The sequence below is a fragment of the Delphinapterus leucas genome, chromosome 6 (genome assembly GCF_059928025.1).
Source record: "Delphinapterus leucas isolate spDelLeu-1000000601 "Yukka" chromosome 6, BTC_Dleu_Yukka2, whole genome shotgun sequence".
Taxonomy (NCBI): Eukaryota; Metazoa; Chordata; class Mammalia; order Artiodactyla; family Monodontidae; genus Delphinapterus; species Delphinapterus leucas.
Window position 1 is genome coordinate 117,103,748 of NC_143134.1, and position 16,350 is coordinate 117,120,097.

At 53.9% G+C, this 16,350-nt stretch overlaps 1 protein-coding gene across 3 annotated transcripts in view; it reads right to left on the reverse strand.

Moving 5' to 3' along the window:
- The window catches only part of SH2D3C (SH2 domain containing 3C), a 31,706-nt gene extending 16,518 nt beyond the window's left edge, over positions 1-15,188 (reverse strand). For 2 of the 3 annotated variants that reach the window (XM_022578669.3, XM_022578668.2), the window contains exons 1-3: positions 15,057-15,188; positions 12,536-13,013; positions 1,119-1,158 (exon numbers count right to left, since the gene is read on the reverse strand). In XM_022578669.3, coding sequence (XP_022434377.1) covers positions 1,119-1,158; positions 12,536-13,013; positions 15,057-15,093 — 555 coding nt within the window. In that variant the 5' untranslated portion in view covers positions 15,094-15,188. Of the gene's footprint in view, positions 1-1,118; positions 1,159-10,401; positions 10,668-12,535; positions 13,014-15,056 lie in introns of those variants that run through there. The other variant, XM_030761596.2, reaches the window with a different exon arrangement.
- Between the last annotated feature and the right edge of the window lie 1,162 nt (positions 15,189-16,350).

The following is a 16,350-nucleotide window of genomic DNA, read 5'->3' on the forward strand; positions in this document are numbered from 1 at the left end:
AATGCCCTGGGGTCAGGAACCAGCCCGGCCTGCTCTGTTCCAGGCCCAGATCTCCCCTTCATGGGCATGGACTCATTGAGCCCATAGCAACCCTGGTTTGGAAGCACCACTGTTACCCCATTTCATACAGGTGAACACTGAGGCTCAGCGAGGTGACACACCCAAAGTCATGTGGCAAATAAGTGGCAGATCTGGGACTAAAATTTGGGTCTGCTAAATTACAAAACACAAGCCCAAACCATTGTGTGGTTCTGCCCTGGTCCCCACATGGGCCAGGAGCCCTTGGAACACAGGGCCTGGCGCTCCTTGCCCTCTGCTGTGTGTTCCATACTCGGAAGGGGACCTGGCTCAGGGCGGGTGCTCCGGCATGTGGAAGGCCAAGGGCTCTGTCCATGGTCTTGGCATCAAATAAACTTGGGACAGCAATCCCAGCTCTGCCCTGCAGTAGCTGTGTGGTTGTGGGCAAGTCACTGCACTTCTCTGGGCCTCAAATTTCCCATCTGTAAATGGGCACAAGAAAGCCCTCACTGCCCAGTGATGAGGGAAGAAGTCAAAGACCTCATTTATGTAAAGAGCTCAGAAGTGACTCCCAGTGCTAGCAGCCAGCACAGGGCTCTGCACACAATAGGCACTCAAAATGTTATGTCGTGTTATTGTTATCGTTATTATTTCAAAACTGCATTTTCAACATTCCCAGTGCCCAGGACAAATTAAGCTCATGATCGATGTGACTGTGCCCATTATCTGTGATGAGGAACTGAGTCATCCTTTCCTGCTGCCACCTCCCGGCACCAGCACCACACGCTCAGAGACCAAGTGGGATTAGAGCCGGTCTTCGCAAGGAGCCTCCCTTGGGGCCCTGTCCAGCTGGCAGCTGGATGGAGTCCGGTAGTAACAAACATTGGGAAGTCCTGAGTTTGGGGCCAGGAAAGAATGATGGAAGGCATGGGAAGAAGATGCTGGGATTGAAAGCAGACCCCACACGCTGCCCTGACTCCTAGACCTTCTCCTCCTGGGAACAGTCGGTGAGATCTGGCTCCTAACCAGGCCAGAAAAGGACTCTGCCCTTCCTGGAAGAGACTCTGGGCCCTCCAGTGTCCCCTTCCGGCCCCTCTTACCTTCACATAGTCCCCGCCAGCCTCCGGCTCTCCAGTGGCCCTGGAAGGAGAGAAGAAAAGTGAGTGTTCCCAGCCCTGCCTGGCTCCCCAGCTGCCAGCCTCTGCCCACCTGCAGGCAGGAGGGGGCACTGCAGCTGATAGCATTTGCTGGAATCTGCTGGCTGGGCTACTCCTCCACTCTCCAGCTGTGCGACCCTGGGCAAGTACCTTCACCTCTCTGAGCCTGTTTCCTGTCTGTAAATCAGGGTAATGATAGCCTCTGCTTCCTCGGGTTTTCTTGAGGACTCTGGGAGCTGATGGATGTTATATGCTTAACACGGGGCCTGCTCCCTGAATTGCTATCTTCGACCAGCTTCAGGACGCTGCACTCCCCTGGTGTTCACTCCCCACCTCCTCCCTGACTCCACAGTTGGTGGCCCCAGGCTGGGCTTCAGCCTCCTTTCCTCCCGCCCTACCCTCATTCCCTAGTGCAGAGTGACCCACCCAGTGGCACATCATGGTGCCATTGCTGGTGACATTTGGCTGCGGAATTGATCCCCTCCCCTAAGAGGTGGTCAGGATGGGGCCTGGAGAGGCCAGAGGCTGGGGGTGGCTGTTTTTCCCAGGTGCCAAATAGATATCACCCTTCCTCGTGAGGGCTTCCGTGAGCCACTTCCCCCAGTACTCGGCCTTAAAGGCCCTCGCTTCTCCGATGCAGCCTGGACCTCCCCTTCAACACCAGACTCAGAAACCCAACTGCCTCCTTAGCATCTCCTCTCAGATGTTTGAAGTCATTTTGACTTTCGTATCCAAAGCAGGACTGCCGATCCCCCCCACCCCACGCCCCTGCTCCCCACATCCGATCCCCATCTCAGTTGATGTCAGCTTCATCCTTCTTGTTGCTTTGTTTGGCCCAAAACCCTGCAGTCCTCTGCATCTCCTCTCTCACTCACACTCCATGCCCAATCCATCAGGAAATCCTGTGGCTCTACTTCCAAAATAGATCCTGACCACTTCTCTCCATGTGTCAACCCTGCCCCATCTGGGACGCTCTCTGTGTCCTCTGTGGAGCACACAGCAGCCTTCTCGCTGTGTCTGCCCTCACAGCCCTCTGCCACCCAGGCGGCACTCAAGTGAAAAGCTAAGCAGATCTCGGTGCACAAACCACCCCCAAGCCTCCCATCTCTCAAAGAACAAAATCTAAATCCCACTCCATGGTCTGCAAATGGCTGGCCATGTAATTTATCAACTAAACCAAGACTTTTCTTTCCTTGTGAGAGTAAAGAGGGTGCCATTTTCATGCCAGAAAAACAAGTGTAAACAGGCTCATGTGTTCCCCAACCTACAATGCCCTGTGTGGCCCTGGTGGTATCTGACTGCCCACCTCATCAATTCCCACCCCCAAAATATGCCTCCCTCCCTCATTCTATCCCTCATTCTGCCCCGGCCACATTGGCCTCCTTGCCAAGCCCGTTCTTGCCACAGGGCCTTTGCACTTGCTGTTCCCTTGCCTGGAATGCTCTCCGCCCCACCCCACATCATCACACAGCTTGCCCCTCCCCCTACTTTATTTAGTGCTCTGCTTAATGTCCCCAACCCAGAGAAGCCTTTCCTGACCACCCTGCCAAGAATAGTCCCTTGTCCCTCACTCTCTGTCCTCAACCCTGCTTTCTTTTCCTCAATCTCTGCCTGAAACAATCACTTTACATTTATTTGTTGACTCAGTTACCTGACGCCTCCCCTGGGGCACTAACTTTATATAGCTCACAGGTGAGCCCCCACCACGGTGCCTGGCACATGGTAGGAGCTCAAGAACTCTTTATTGCTTAAGGAATGTATGAACAGTAAATCCTCAACCAGTATTCATCACTGTTGTTATTATTAATTCCCTCGACCAGTATTCATCACTATTGTTATTATTAATTCTGTCAGGCTGGGCCCTGGTTCTCTGGCTGGCACAGGCCTCAGTATTGCCATCTGCAAAATAGGGAGGAAAGTCAAACATCAGGGAACTGCTTCCTCAAATACAGAAGCACCAAATTTAAATTTAAATGTGATAAATCTAATAAAATAAATTTAAAACAAAAACAGCTGAGCTAAAAACAAGACAAAACAAAAACTGTGGGTGAAGTATATGTTTCCAGGGCAGAATTCCATGCAGGGTTTCCCCCAGCTCCTGAGGCCAGGGGCTCCTCATTGAGATGCTGTCTGACAGTCCTCCCTGTTCTGACATTCCAGAGTCCCTGGTGCTAGCCTTCCTTCCTGCAAAGTCCTTGCTGACCTCTAACCATAGTCCCTCAAGCTGCAGCCTGGCCCCAGCAGGCTCCCAAAGGTGTTTGGGTTCTCTCTGTCCAGCCGAGTTGGGAGTGGGGTGGAGTACAGACCCCTCCCCCTCTCACCACCCTGCTCTTCCTGGGTGAGGTGTCCCATCCCAGTGTTTCCGGCCATTTAGGCCCGGAAATCCTCCCACTGCTGGGAACAGATTGGCCAGGACACTGGGATCGCCTAGCACTTCCTCCTGCTTCCTGTCCACTTCCCCTCACGCTCTGGGCAGGAGCAGAACCTTGGGGAGGGGGCGCCTACCCCAGGGAGCAGGTGGGCTGAGGTGGCCAGAGCCAGCGGGGGTGCTCAGGCAGAGGCCCAGGCCCGGGAAGCTGAGGGCCTGGAGTCACCACCAGCACCCAGCACCTCTCCCTGCCCCCCTACAACACTCCAGGATTCCTAAGACATAAGGTGACCATGTTGGCTCACCACCCACTGACATCATTTGCCCAGACTATGGCCACCACCTCATCACTGCCTCCCAGCCTGCATCTGTGTCCCTCTGACTTGTTCTCCCCCCAGCAGCCAGAGCAATCCTGTTAAAATGAGTCAGCTTATGACTTTCCTCTGCTCCAGCCCACTGGAGTGAGCCCCAGTTTCACTCAGAGTAAGAGCTGAAGTCCTGGGGACTTCCCTGGTGGCACAGTGGTTAAAAATCCGCCTGCCAGGGCAGGGGACACAGGTTCGAGCCCTGGTCCGGGAAGATCCCACATGCTGCGGAGAAACTAAGCCTGTGTGCCACAGCTACTGAGCCTGCACTCTAGAGCCGCAAGCCACAACTACTGAGCCCGTGAGGCACAACTACTGAGCCCGTGAGGCACAACTACTGAGCCCGTGCGCCACAACTACTGAAGCCCGTGTGCCTAGAGTCTTATTGTGCTCCACAATAAGAGAAGCCACCGCAATGAGAAGCCCGTGCACCGCAACAAAGAGTAGCCTCCACTGGCTGCGACTAGAGAAAGCCCACGTGCAGCAACAAAGACCCAACGCAGCCAAAAATAAATAAATAAATATATATATTTTTAAAAAGCTGAAGTCCTCATAACAGCTTTCACACACTGGCTCTGACCACATTCCCCTCACTCACGCTGCCCCAGCCAGGCTGGGCTTCTTGCTGCCTTTTGTTCCCACCTCAGGGCCTTTGCACTTTCTGTTCCCTCTGCGAGAATACTTTCCCTCCAGATATCCACTGAGCTCCCGCCTTTCCCTCCTTCAGGTTTTTACCAAAATGTCCCTTCTCAGTGAGGCCTTCCCTGGTTGCCCATCTGGAAGTGAAGTGTGGCCTCTCAATGCTCCCCACCTCCCCGCCCTGCTTCGTCCTTCTCCGTAGCACTTCATCTGACTTGCCACGCACTATCTCCTCTCACCAGAATATCAGCTCCACAAGGGCAGGGGTTGGGTTCTGCTTAGAATGGTGCCAGGCACCCTATAAATATGTTTTGCTCTGTTTTGTATTTTTTGGTCACACTGCGTGGCATGTGGAATCTTAGTTCCCTGACCAGGGATCGAACCCGTGTCCCCTGCAGTGGAAGCATGATGTGTTAAACACTGGACCACCAGGGAAGCCCCTGTAAAGATGTTTTTGAATGAATAAATGTCACAGCAGCCCCTGCAATCCTGAGGACAAACTCTAGTTCTCATGGGTCGGCCCGCTGTGACCCAGCCCCTGCCAGCCACCCCTCCTCTCTTCCTTAGGGTCCTCCATGCACTCAGGCTTCACACTTCCTCCAAAGAGCTCTACCCGCTCCAGCCTCAGGACCTTTGCACGTGATATTCCTTCTGCCTAGAGGAATTCTCTCCCTTAGAGTCAGAGTAATCCCTACTCAGCCTGCAGATCTCAGTTTGCTTGGAGACTTCTAGAATGTTCTCTCTCCCTTTGTAATGATCAAATCCAGGAATCAAAGCTTCCATTTTAAAAAACTCAGCTCCGGGCTTCCCTGGTGGCCCAGTGGTTAAGAACCCGCCTGCCAGTGCAGGGGACACGGGTTCGAGCCTTGGTCTGGGAAGATCCCACATGCCGCAGAGCAACTACGCCCGTGTGCCACAACTACTGAGCCTGCACTCTACAGCCTACGTGCCACAACTACTGAGCCCGCGAGCCACAACTACGAAAGCCCGTGTGCCTAGAGCCCACGCTCCGCAACAAGAGAAGCCACTGCAATGAGAAGCCTGCGCAACGAAGAGTACCCCCTGCTCACAGCAACTAGAGAAAGCCTGCACACAGCAACGAAGACCCAACGCAGCCAAAAATAAATAAATAAATATTTAAAAATAAAAATAATAAAAACTGAAATACTGTATTTTTAAAAAAATAAAAAACTCAGCTCCATTAATTAATTAATTTCTTATTTTATGGATTTAAAAGGCACTTCCTCTCTAATATTTGTGGTGAAATCAATTAATAAATAATAGTGACAACTGAGCTAAATCAGTTCCACTAAATCAGCTGCATTAATTATTTAAATAACCAACCCCTTTAATTGCCTGTATTAGCTGATTTGTTCTTATAACTGGTACCACTTATTGCATACATTAGCTTAATTAATTGAATTAATGATCAGTCATTAGAGTCCATTATCCTTTATTTCCCCAGTGCAGGTTTCGGTCTGAGCTTTACTTTTGGGGTCTCCATACTGGCCAGGAGGGAAGGGTGAGGCTCCCCCAGGGACCCTGGAGGAGAGGCTGCCATCCTGTTCCACCTTGGCCCTCCCTCACCACAGGCAGCCTTGCCCTGCAGAGCCCTGCAGCCTCGCTGCCCTCTGTCTGTCCCCCACTTTGCTCCCTGGGGTGTGGTCATATGGCCTTGAGAGGAGATTTCCCCAACGTCTGCCTCATGCTTCCCAGCTTTCCCCCTGCCCTCCCCTCTCTGAGCTTCAACTTCCTCATCTGTGAAATGGGCATATTTTAACTGTCTTCCCAGAGGGGCTGCAAGGATCCTATGAGAAGGAAAGGTGGAAGGTTCCTTAGCCCCTGTGGTTCCTCTCGTTGCCCCAGCACCACCACCCCCGCAAATGAAATCTCCCATCCTGCTCCTCCTGGGGGGTTGGGTTGAAGATACCCTCCCTCCTTCACTCCGACTTTCACTCACCCGGGGCAGAGAAGCAACCCTGCTCTACGCTCCTTAGTCCTTAAAGACCCTGAGAAGGGACAGCTGGGGTGGAAAGCCCCATCTCTCTGGGGACACCCAGCCAAGAGGCCTTTGGGATTCCCTGCCAGGAAGGCCCTTGGCTTTAGCCTCTGCCCTGCCCCCTCTCCTGTACGATGGGCCACCACCGTCCTGGAGACGTCCTTCCTCCTCTCCGCCATTCTGCGCCCTCAGTCCTCTTGACAGGGGTGAGCTCCCCAGCAGAGCTCAGGATGGGCCCCAGCTCTGTGAGGAGAGGACAGATCAGGGTCGCTCATCCCGGGGCAGAGCTGAGGAGTCTGAGTCCCAAGAGCTGCTGAGACTTAACAGCTGCTGGAGACGAGCAAATGGGGAAGACGACTGAATGCCTGTGCAGAAGCCCCGCTTTATAGCAGGGCAGAGCTGCTCAGACGAGACCTGGCTTGGCTCTGCTTTATTCCTTGCCCGAGGCAGGCTCCCCCAGATGATGGGGACTGCTCCTGGATGGAGATGCGGGACACTGGGGAGGGGAAAGTGAAGAAAAAGAATATTCCGACCAGACCAGGAACCCAGAATCAACATGAGGAAGAGGAAATGAAGTGGGCATGGACAGGGGAAAGACCCTCAGGGGCTCTGAAGAGGGCCCTCAGCTGGGAGGGAGGAGGCTGTGTGACCCTGGGCGAATCCCCCTTGTTGGGCCTCGGTTTCCTCTTCTACAAATGGGTGTGGTGATCGCCTGAGCATCCTGTGTACCGGTACTTCCTCGGGCCAGGTCCAGGTTAAATGCTCTACTTTGTCTAGTCCTCACGATGACCCTGTGAAGCAGGTGCTGTTATTGTCCCCAGTTTACAGATGGGGAAACTGAGGGTCAGAGAGGGGAAGGGGGTTTCTCAATGTTGTAAAGACAGTCAGCAGTGGGCCTCTGAGCCGCTGATGTAGCCGACCCCTTTCTTCCCCAGCTCTCACGCCACATACGTCCAGCATTCTGTAAACAAAGTCTGCTAAGGGTTTGAGGGGATGTGGCTCCAGCTGGGGTTGGTGGGGGGACCGTCCATCCTTCCTGAGCCAGCACAGTTCCCACAGCCTCAGGCGTCTGGGGGTCTCAAGGGCTATGAGAAAGTCTCCACAGGAAATGAGAGCCAGGAGCAGCTGGGCCCCTTTGGAAGACAAGGACCAGCCGCCCAGAGTCTGAGGAGGCTGAATGGGCTGAGCCCACCACGGCCCCCTCCCCCCCGTGGGTAATCACTACCAGATGCCCAGCAGCTGACGTCACTTTGCAGGGCCGAGAGGGTCGTGGGACTCTGGGGAGTGTTGGGAATTCTTGGACAGGAATCAACATTCCGAAAGGAAATGGTGGGGGGGTGGGGACGGGGGTCTTGGCCTGTTCTCAATGCCTGGCACCAGGGCTGGGGCACGGGCAACACAGGGTGCCCCCGGCCGGGGTGCTCCCTTCTCCACATCTCAGTTTCCTTCTGAACAGCCCTGGAAGTGGAGTGGAGGGGTCTGGGTCTCTGGGAGGCAGGAAAGGATGTTCAGGTGAGACACTTTAGAATGAGTAGGACTGCGGTCAAATCCTCCTTAAAGGAGAAGTCCTTGTAAAACATAAGTCAGAGTGGGGCCTTCCTCTGCTTGAGGCCAGCAACGGCTGCAACTCGCTCAGAGTCAAAGCCAGGTCCTTGCCGGGCCTTCCAGGCCTCACTTATCTGAACCCATTTCCTTTCTGGCCTCACTTCCACCACTCCTCTCCCCAGCCCCCACCTTGCTCTCTGCTGCTCCTCAAACGTGCCAAGGATGCTTCCACCTCAGGGCCCTCGTACCTGCTATTCCTTCGGCCTAGTATACCCTTCCCCAGATATCAAGATGGTTTGTTCCCAGTACACTGGAAAATAATATAATATTGCATATCAACTATATTTCAACTAAAAAAAAAAAAAAGAGGGTCTGTTCCCTCATCTCCTTTGCTCAAACATCAGTTTCTCACTGAGACTTTTTTCCTGGCTAACCTTCCTAAATTGCTATCACCAGCCACTACCCTCCAAGACCAGTTCCCCTACTTAATTTGAATCTTTCTCCGTAGTGCTTTTCTCTTCTGGCTGACCGGGTAACTCATTATCTTGTTTATCATCTGTCTCCCCCACACTGGAATGGGGGATCCTTGAGAGCAGGGTTTTGTCTGCTGTGCTCACTGCTGTCTCCCTAGAACCTAGAAGAATGTCTAGGAATAGTTGCATCTCAGTAACTATTAAAATGAATGAAATTCCAACTCAACTGTGTCATCTCAAGCAAGTTGTTAACCTCACAAAACCTCGATGTCTTCATCTGTAAAATGGGCTCCTATTACCGCCTTTTCAGGGGGGTATGGGAAGTCATTTGAAGTAATGGTAGAGACAGCGCTGAGATTTTTACTTGCAGGAGGTGAAATGTGGCCTAGTGGTTAAGTGCTTGGGCTTGGGAGTTGGTCAAGACGGAATCAAATCTAGGCTCTGACACTTAATCTCTCTGTGACCCCAGGAAAGTCCCTTTCTCTCTCTGAACCTCAGTCTCCTCGCTGGTAAAATGTGGTAGATGGCACCCATTGAGTGTTCCAGGCAGGGCCAGCCAGTTGTCCTCTGGTGGGACCCTGGCCTGACAATTCCTATGTGTGTGTGTGGGTGTGGGGTGTTGGGGGACCTCCCTTCCCTCTCTGAGACTCTGCTTCCTCCTCTATAACATGGACTGAAGGTAGAGTGTCAGGGCTCTCTGGACCCACTATTTCCCTGCAGAAGGCTGAGGGTGCCGGGGGATGGGGGGAGACTGGGCTGGTGCTCTCCTTTTTGGGAGCTAAATGCCCTTCATTCCCCTTCTATCGGCCCCTCCTCCCTCCTTGCTCTGCATCCCCCATGATCTCAGCAGGGAACAGGGCACCAGGAAACTCCTGCAGCCTCACCTCTTCCCCTTCCTTCCTTTTGCTCCAGGTGCAACCTGCTTCCCAGGGGGTAGGGGAGGGACACGTCTTCCCCAGCTTACGCTGCTCCCTGAACAGCCACTGGGACGACCCCCTTGGGTCGTCAGGAATGAGGCTCCCAGTCTTACTCAGTGGCAGTTCTCAAATGCCCTTGTTCCCAAGCTGGATGGATCCTCAGAGACCATCCCAGGCCCATCTTGGCTGCTGGGGAGATTGAGGCCCAGAGTAGGGCAGGACAAGCCTGAGATCACACAGGCAAAGCAGGTCGCCTGACTCCAGCACAGATCTGGGCTTCACAGGCTCCTAGAAGAAATGTTCAACAATTCCTGGACTCCTACTTGGCCTGGAGAGCAGGTGGGACACTGGGTCCCAGGGCACCAGGAAAGGGCTCAATCTGATCTGCTAACCCCACCCCCCTCAGGACCCCTGGACACTCCAGATGATTAGGGGGGGAAGGGAGAGTCTCCCTATTTCCTCTTAGCTCTAAGCCAGGCCCGATGCCAGAGGCACTGCCAGGACCATCTCTGCCCACAGAGGAGGAAGGCTGGGTCCTAGACTTGGCATTCTCAAGGTGTCTCAATACCTGCTGGAGGGGAATGGGTTGCCTAGTCGTTGAGGGCCTGGTCCAGGAAGGTGGAATTAAACCCTAGCTCTGACTTTCACTAGTTGTGTCAAACTGGGCAAGTAAACCTCTCTTTCCTCATCTGAAAACTGGAGATCGTAATAGTGCCTCTCTTCTGGTACTGTTGTGACCAGAAGATGCCCAACCTGTGCCAGGAGAGGCTGGGGATAGAGTTACACCAAAAGAAAGTTTAAAAGTCCCTGATGTTAAACTCACACCCAGGTTTGTCAGCTGCCCCAGGGGCACGGATTTCCCCCTCAGACAACTCCCGTTCCGGGCGGCGGCCCTCCTCGGTCCCAGCTCGGTCACTCACCCTCTGGGTCCCAGTGCGGGGCACCTTCGGCCCACCGCAGTCATAGTTCCCTGTCTTCGCGGCCTGCCACCCGTGGACCTCCTCTGCTCGACGGCTCCCGCCTTTCTCAGGATACGGAGCTGCGGAGCCTAGAGCAGGACTCCTGGGGAGGAGCCTGGCCTGTAGGCCACGCCTCGGACATGCCCCTCTGCCCTCCCTGGGCGCGCTCCACCGCCTACTTCTCCCTCCGGGAAGGACACGCCCCGCCTCGGACACGCCCCCCGCCTGCTGTCTCGCTCCGCCCTCTACCCCATCTGTCAGGTCGGAGCGGGAAGGACACGCCCCCGAGCACACCCCCTCCGCCTCGCCCCGCCCCACTCCGAGGCCAGCTTCCCCAACAGTCCCTGAGCCGCATGGGAAGGCCACGCCCCCTGCACACGCCCATTCACCACGCCCCGCCCCGCCCCGCCCCGCTTCAGCAAACCCTCAGCTGGCTTCTCAGACTTTGGTTACCTCAGAACGCCCCCGGAGTTACGAGGCCCGCTATCCTGCATACAATCCTTGCTCCACACCCGAATGAGGCCGAATTTAAGAGGAGATGGCAAGAGAAGGCAGCCTGGAGCAGCCAGAGATGGTGGAAAAGCATTTGTTTTATTCATCATAAACGTAAGCACTCCCATTTACCGAGTTGTTTGTGGTGTGTCAGGCGCTGTGCTAAGATTTTACAAGTATGTTACTCTTGAATTCTCACCACAACCCTACAAGGTAGGTGCTATCGTTGTGCCCATTTATCAGATGAGAAGAGTGAGGCTCGGGGAAGGGAACAGACTTGTCCAAGGTCATGCAGTCAGTAAGAGGCAGCGTCTGGACCGGATTCACTCTGCAGCTTTACAAGGTCCTGCTCCCCACTGAAGGACCAATTACCCCAGCACACAGAAGCTGTGCTTGGTGTCTCAGGGCAAAGTCACTCAAGAGAGGTTCCAGAACCAACCCTAGAGTTACTTTTACTCAGATTTTTTCCCCCTCTTTATTTCAATAGGTACATCTGACGAGTATGGTTTAGACAAAGGCTCTGAAGGTTGAAAAGCAAGGGACTGGGGGTGCAGGGGTGGTGGTGGGATGAATTGGGAGATTGGGATTAACATATATACACTAATACATATAAAATAGATAACTAAGAACCTGCTGTATAAAAAAATAAATTAAAAAAAAGAAATAAACTGGAAAAAAAGAAAAGAAAAGCCAGGGACTCCTTTGGTGGGGGCTGAGGGGGTCTCCCAAGGGCATGAAGTACATGGCTGTAGGGCTTAGAAGATGGTGGGTACAATGTGGTGGATAAGTGTGCAGCCACTGGAGACAGGCAGCTTCCTGCTCAAATCCCAGCTCTGCAACCTTGGCTGAGTCTCAGTTTCCCCATCTGTAAGATTGGCGGGGGGCGGAGGGGGCGGGTAATAGTACAATCTTTTACAGAGTGTTCAGTGAGTAACATTTGTTTTGACACCCAGTAAAATGGGTACTGACTAAATGAGAGCTATTTGTATTTTTTCATCACTATTTGTATTTTTGTATCAGCTCAACACACGCTGTAACCAAGTTAGTTAACAAGTGGTCTTCTAGATCAAGGGGAGCAATGCTGTCCAGCAGAATTAAAGGGGGTGATTCGGGTGTGGGCCCCAGGGCAGGGATCCAGCGATTGGGCTTGGATCCACCCAGTAGCTGAGGGCCCATGCTGGAGGCTGCCTAGGGCTTTGGAGTCGGGGTGGGCGTGGGGGGCGGGGGTGGGTCTTAGTTCAAGTCCTAAGTTTGTCATTTGCTAGATGTGCACCCTGACTGGGGCAGATGACATTCCCTCCCTGAATCTCAGTTTCTTCTTCTGTCATATGGAAATAACAGTATCTTCTCCCCGGGTTTGTTTGTTTTTTCCGTTTTTGTTTTTGTTTTTTTCCTGAGAATTAATTACAAGTGAAGGGCTAAGTACAGTGCCTGGTCTATAGTAAGCACTTGGTTAATGTGTAGGTATGTTTGTGTGTGTGTGTTTTGTTTTGTTTCTACTCAGATGTGTGTGTTGGGGGGTCCTCTCCAGGATCTACTGGTAGGAGGCTGGAGACACCATCCCCGCAGGTCCTGCCCTCACCCTCCCCTGATGGGCACCTACCTTTCTGAGACCACGTTCCTGGGGTCTCGCTCCTCTTCTGTGTCTGCACTGGGGTCCTCAGGTTTTCTCATGGGGCCCACTTCCACTGCTGAAGGGTTGGGTCCCACTGCTGGGGTGTCCTCCACGGGGGCATCGGTCCCCACCACCACCTTCTTGGCTGCCTCCAAGCCTGAGGGGTCAGGCAGCCCTCGGGGCACCACATGGGGCTCAGGGCCAACCTCCTGGGCCTCCTGGGTGGCCTGTTGGTCCCGAACCTTCTTGATGCTGGGGCGAGGCATGGTGCCCATGTGGCTGTACATGTCGCTGGAGCGGGCATAGGCCGGGGGGCTCTTGGGGACTGTCACCATGTCATCCTGTGTGGCGTCAAAGGTGTCAGCCTCCAGATGGGGCCGGATGCTGTTGGAGGCCAAAGATCGTCTCAGAGTGAAGGACCGAGGAAGGTTGGAGAGACTCCCAAAGCCCTTGAACTTGAAGAACTCTGGCAGTGGGAAGGGGAGGGAAAGAAGTTAATGATATTGCCAGCACTAATAATAATAACAATAAAATGTCTGCACAGTTCCACTCATTGACGGTCCAAGGAGGGTTAGGAGTTTCACTGACACCCCCTCTAACTGTTATGGTATAATATGGCAGCTCTGGAATTGCAGAGCCCTGGGCTTGAATCCCTTGAATTCCACATCCTAGCTGTGTGACCTTAGGCAAGTCACTTGTCCTCTCTGAACCTCACTCTCCACAACAGTAAAATAGAGATTATAGTACCCATCTCCTATGGGCAATGGGAGAACTGAAGAAAAGCATGAACTCAGCATGTAAATAACATGCTTAACATGGTACCTGACACACAGAGTAACCTCCATAAGAAGTAATGAAGTAATGAAGATGATCACAATAAATGCCTCTGCATTTGTCAAACATGCTGCATGCATTAATTACTTCACTGAATTCTCAACACAACTCCATGACACACGTTTAATCCCCCATTTTCCAGATGAGGAAACTGAGGTTCAGAGCTGTGACATGACCTGCCTGAGGTCACACAGCGGGAGGCGAAGCATGTGTGTGTGTGTGTGTGTGTGTGTGTGTGTGAGACGTGTGTGTTGGGGTGGGCAGGGGGCGTTTGAATGAGACTCTGTGCCCCTGAGGTGAGGGTGAAATGAGAAGGGGGTTGTCGGGAGCCTGAGGGTCCCACTCCCTGCGGTTCCGTCCTTCCTGTCAGCTGAGCCTGGTGTTGGGACTCAGGCAGCAGTGCTCGGGTGATACCATCTCCTCGTTTCCGCGGGGGTGCATGTGAGTTCCCTCCTCCCCGTCCCCAGCTGTGAGACTGCCCTTCCTCGCAGCCACCACCATCTGACTGACTTCACTACAGCCTCCAGATAAGCAAAAAGGAAAAACCCTGGCATTTGCCACTTCCTCGGCATCCTGTGCCTCCTCAGGTCCTCACAACCATGATGGAATATATCGGTGGGATGCCCCCATCTGACCAGACAGAAAACTGAGGCCCAGAGAGGGGAAGGAATTTGCCCCGGGGCCCCAAAGCAAGGCTGAGCCTGGACAAGGGCCCAGGGCTCTGGATTGCTGGGGTCAGTGTTCTGGGGCTTTCCTCCCAGTCCTGCCTGCCCCCTCACTTGGTCTTATTCTCTGCCTCCTGACAAATGCTGTCAGAAGATGCTGAGGCTCTGCTCTTAGAAAGCTATGCCGTGGGGCAGAAATTGTGCCAACGACTGCCTTCTTTCTCAGCACTGCTTGTTTTGTCCCCTGGGGACTGGGGGTCTGGAGGAAACAGTAGTGGGGCAGGGAGGGAAACTGAGGCCCAGAGTCCAGGAACTTGAGATTGAGCCCTGCTCAGTAGCCCCATATGACCTCAGGCAAGTGTCTTGGTCTCAGTCTTTTCATCTGTCATAATCCTTGCCCTGTCTACCCTCCTGTGCTGTCAGATCAGAAGAATCAGGGGAAACTGAAGTTTGCTGGCACCAGGAAGGGATCACCAACCTGGGGGAGAAGTGATGGGTGGGTGTGGCCCCTCACTGAGTTGCTCTGGGTCCCAGCGTCACTGCTGATGGGGACATGGGACAGGATCTCATGGCACACACCCCTCCCCCCGCCTCAGCCACAGCAACTCCCAGCCTGAGACCCCATGTGAACCAGGCCCAGAGGCAGGGGGTGGACTGCGTGGAGGTCTTCCCTGGCCCAGCCATGAGGTCAAAGGGAGCCAGAGGACACGCAGACGAATGGAGAGACTGAGAGTTGGGGTGGGGAGAGACAGAGAAGTAGAGACGGGCAGAGACAGACAAGAGAAGAACAGAGATGGAGAGCCTAACCAGCTGGAGAGAGAGAGATACCGGGCCAGTGATGGAGAGATGGTGACTGGAAACTCAGAAGCAGAGGCCTCTGGAGAGAGGCAGAGATGGACAGAAAGAAAAACAGAAACGAGGTAGAGTGATGAAGAAGCAAATACAGAGAGGCTGAGATGGACGGACAGACAGAGGGATGAAGGACAGTGCAAACGGCACCCTGCACTCACTGAACTTTTTGCTGGCCTTCTTGGTCCCCTCCGTCATCTTGGCAAGTCGTGCAAAGCCCCCGGCTGGAAGGCAAGTGGCCACTCGAAGCTCTGGACATCAACGCTGAGATGCCTCCCTCACCTCCCCTTCCCCTTTCTCGCGCCCTCTCACTCGCTTCCTCTGTGTATTTTTAAACCAGTGAAACTCCCACAGCCCCACCCTCCCCATCCTCTCTGCAGGGGGCGGAGGCAGGGGCCTCCCCCAGTCCCGGCCCCTGTGGGCCTCCTCCTTGGCCTCGGCCTCGGGGAGGCAGGGGACAGACCGCAAGCACGTGAGATCTGGAAGGTCTGGGAAATAAACCACAGACTCTGGGAACAGAGCCCACTGGGCTGGGGGCCTCTGGGGACCTGCCAACAGCTATCAGGGGGTCTGGCCAGCAGGCTGGGAGGGGGCAGGGAGTCAGACCTGAGGGCAGGGGGGTTTATCCTAAGCCTCAGTGCTGGGGGATGCACTGGCAGCGGTGGACAGGAGAGTGCCATGGTTTGGCCTGTGGGCTCTGGGACCCCCCCAGACCCAAATTCAAGTCTTGGCTGGCCGCTTTGTCACTGTGTGATCCTGCACTAGGGGACTCACCTCCCGGAGCCTCAGTTTCCTCTCTGTGAGTAGGGGGTATTTGCAATGCCCACCTCACAGAGTCCAGTGCTTGGTGCAAAGCCTGGCACAGAATCAGTGCCCACTACATTCCTTTTCAAGCTAGCAGGGACATGGCGATAATTTAGTCCACTGCCCCATTGTACAAAGATAGGAAAACCGAGGCACAGACAGGCAGAAGGATTGCCCCAGGTCATATAGCGGGTTGGTGGCACAGACTGGGTTACAACTTGCCCTTTCAGGCCCCTTAACCCACAGCCTGGTGTTTTTCCACCCTGCAACCCCCGTGTGTGTGTGTGTGTGCTCACATGGACAGGGCAGAGATGAGGAAACGAAACCTCTCCTACACAGGTTGTCCCTGACACCTGTGGAGGCTTTCAGCAGCTGCTGGGGGGCGGTGCAGCTGAAAGACCAGGAGCTTCAAATCCTGCCTCTGAGTGCTGCTGACAAGTTACTTCTGCCTCTGAAGCCTCAGTCACTTAATCTCTAGAATAGGCACGAGTGCAAGGTATGCAGTCAACTCCCAGAGGCTCCAGCATGATTGGACATTATTATCCTGGCCCCAGGGCTGGCAACTGGGGCTGTGATAGGGGAAGTTCAAGGTCAGATGGGGCCCATCCTGCATCCTCCATAAAAATAATGACTACTAACAACTAACATTTT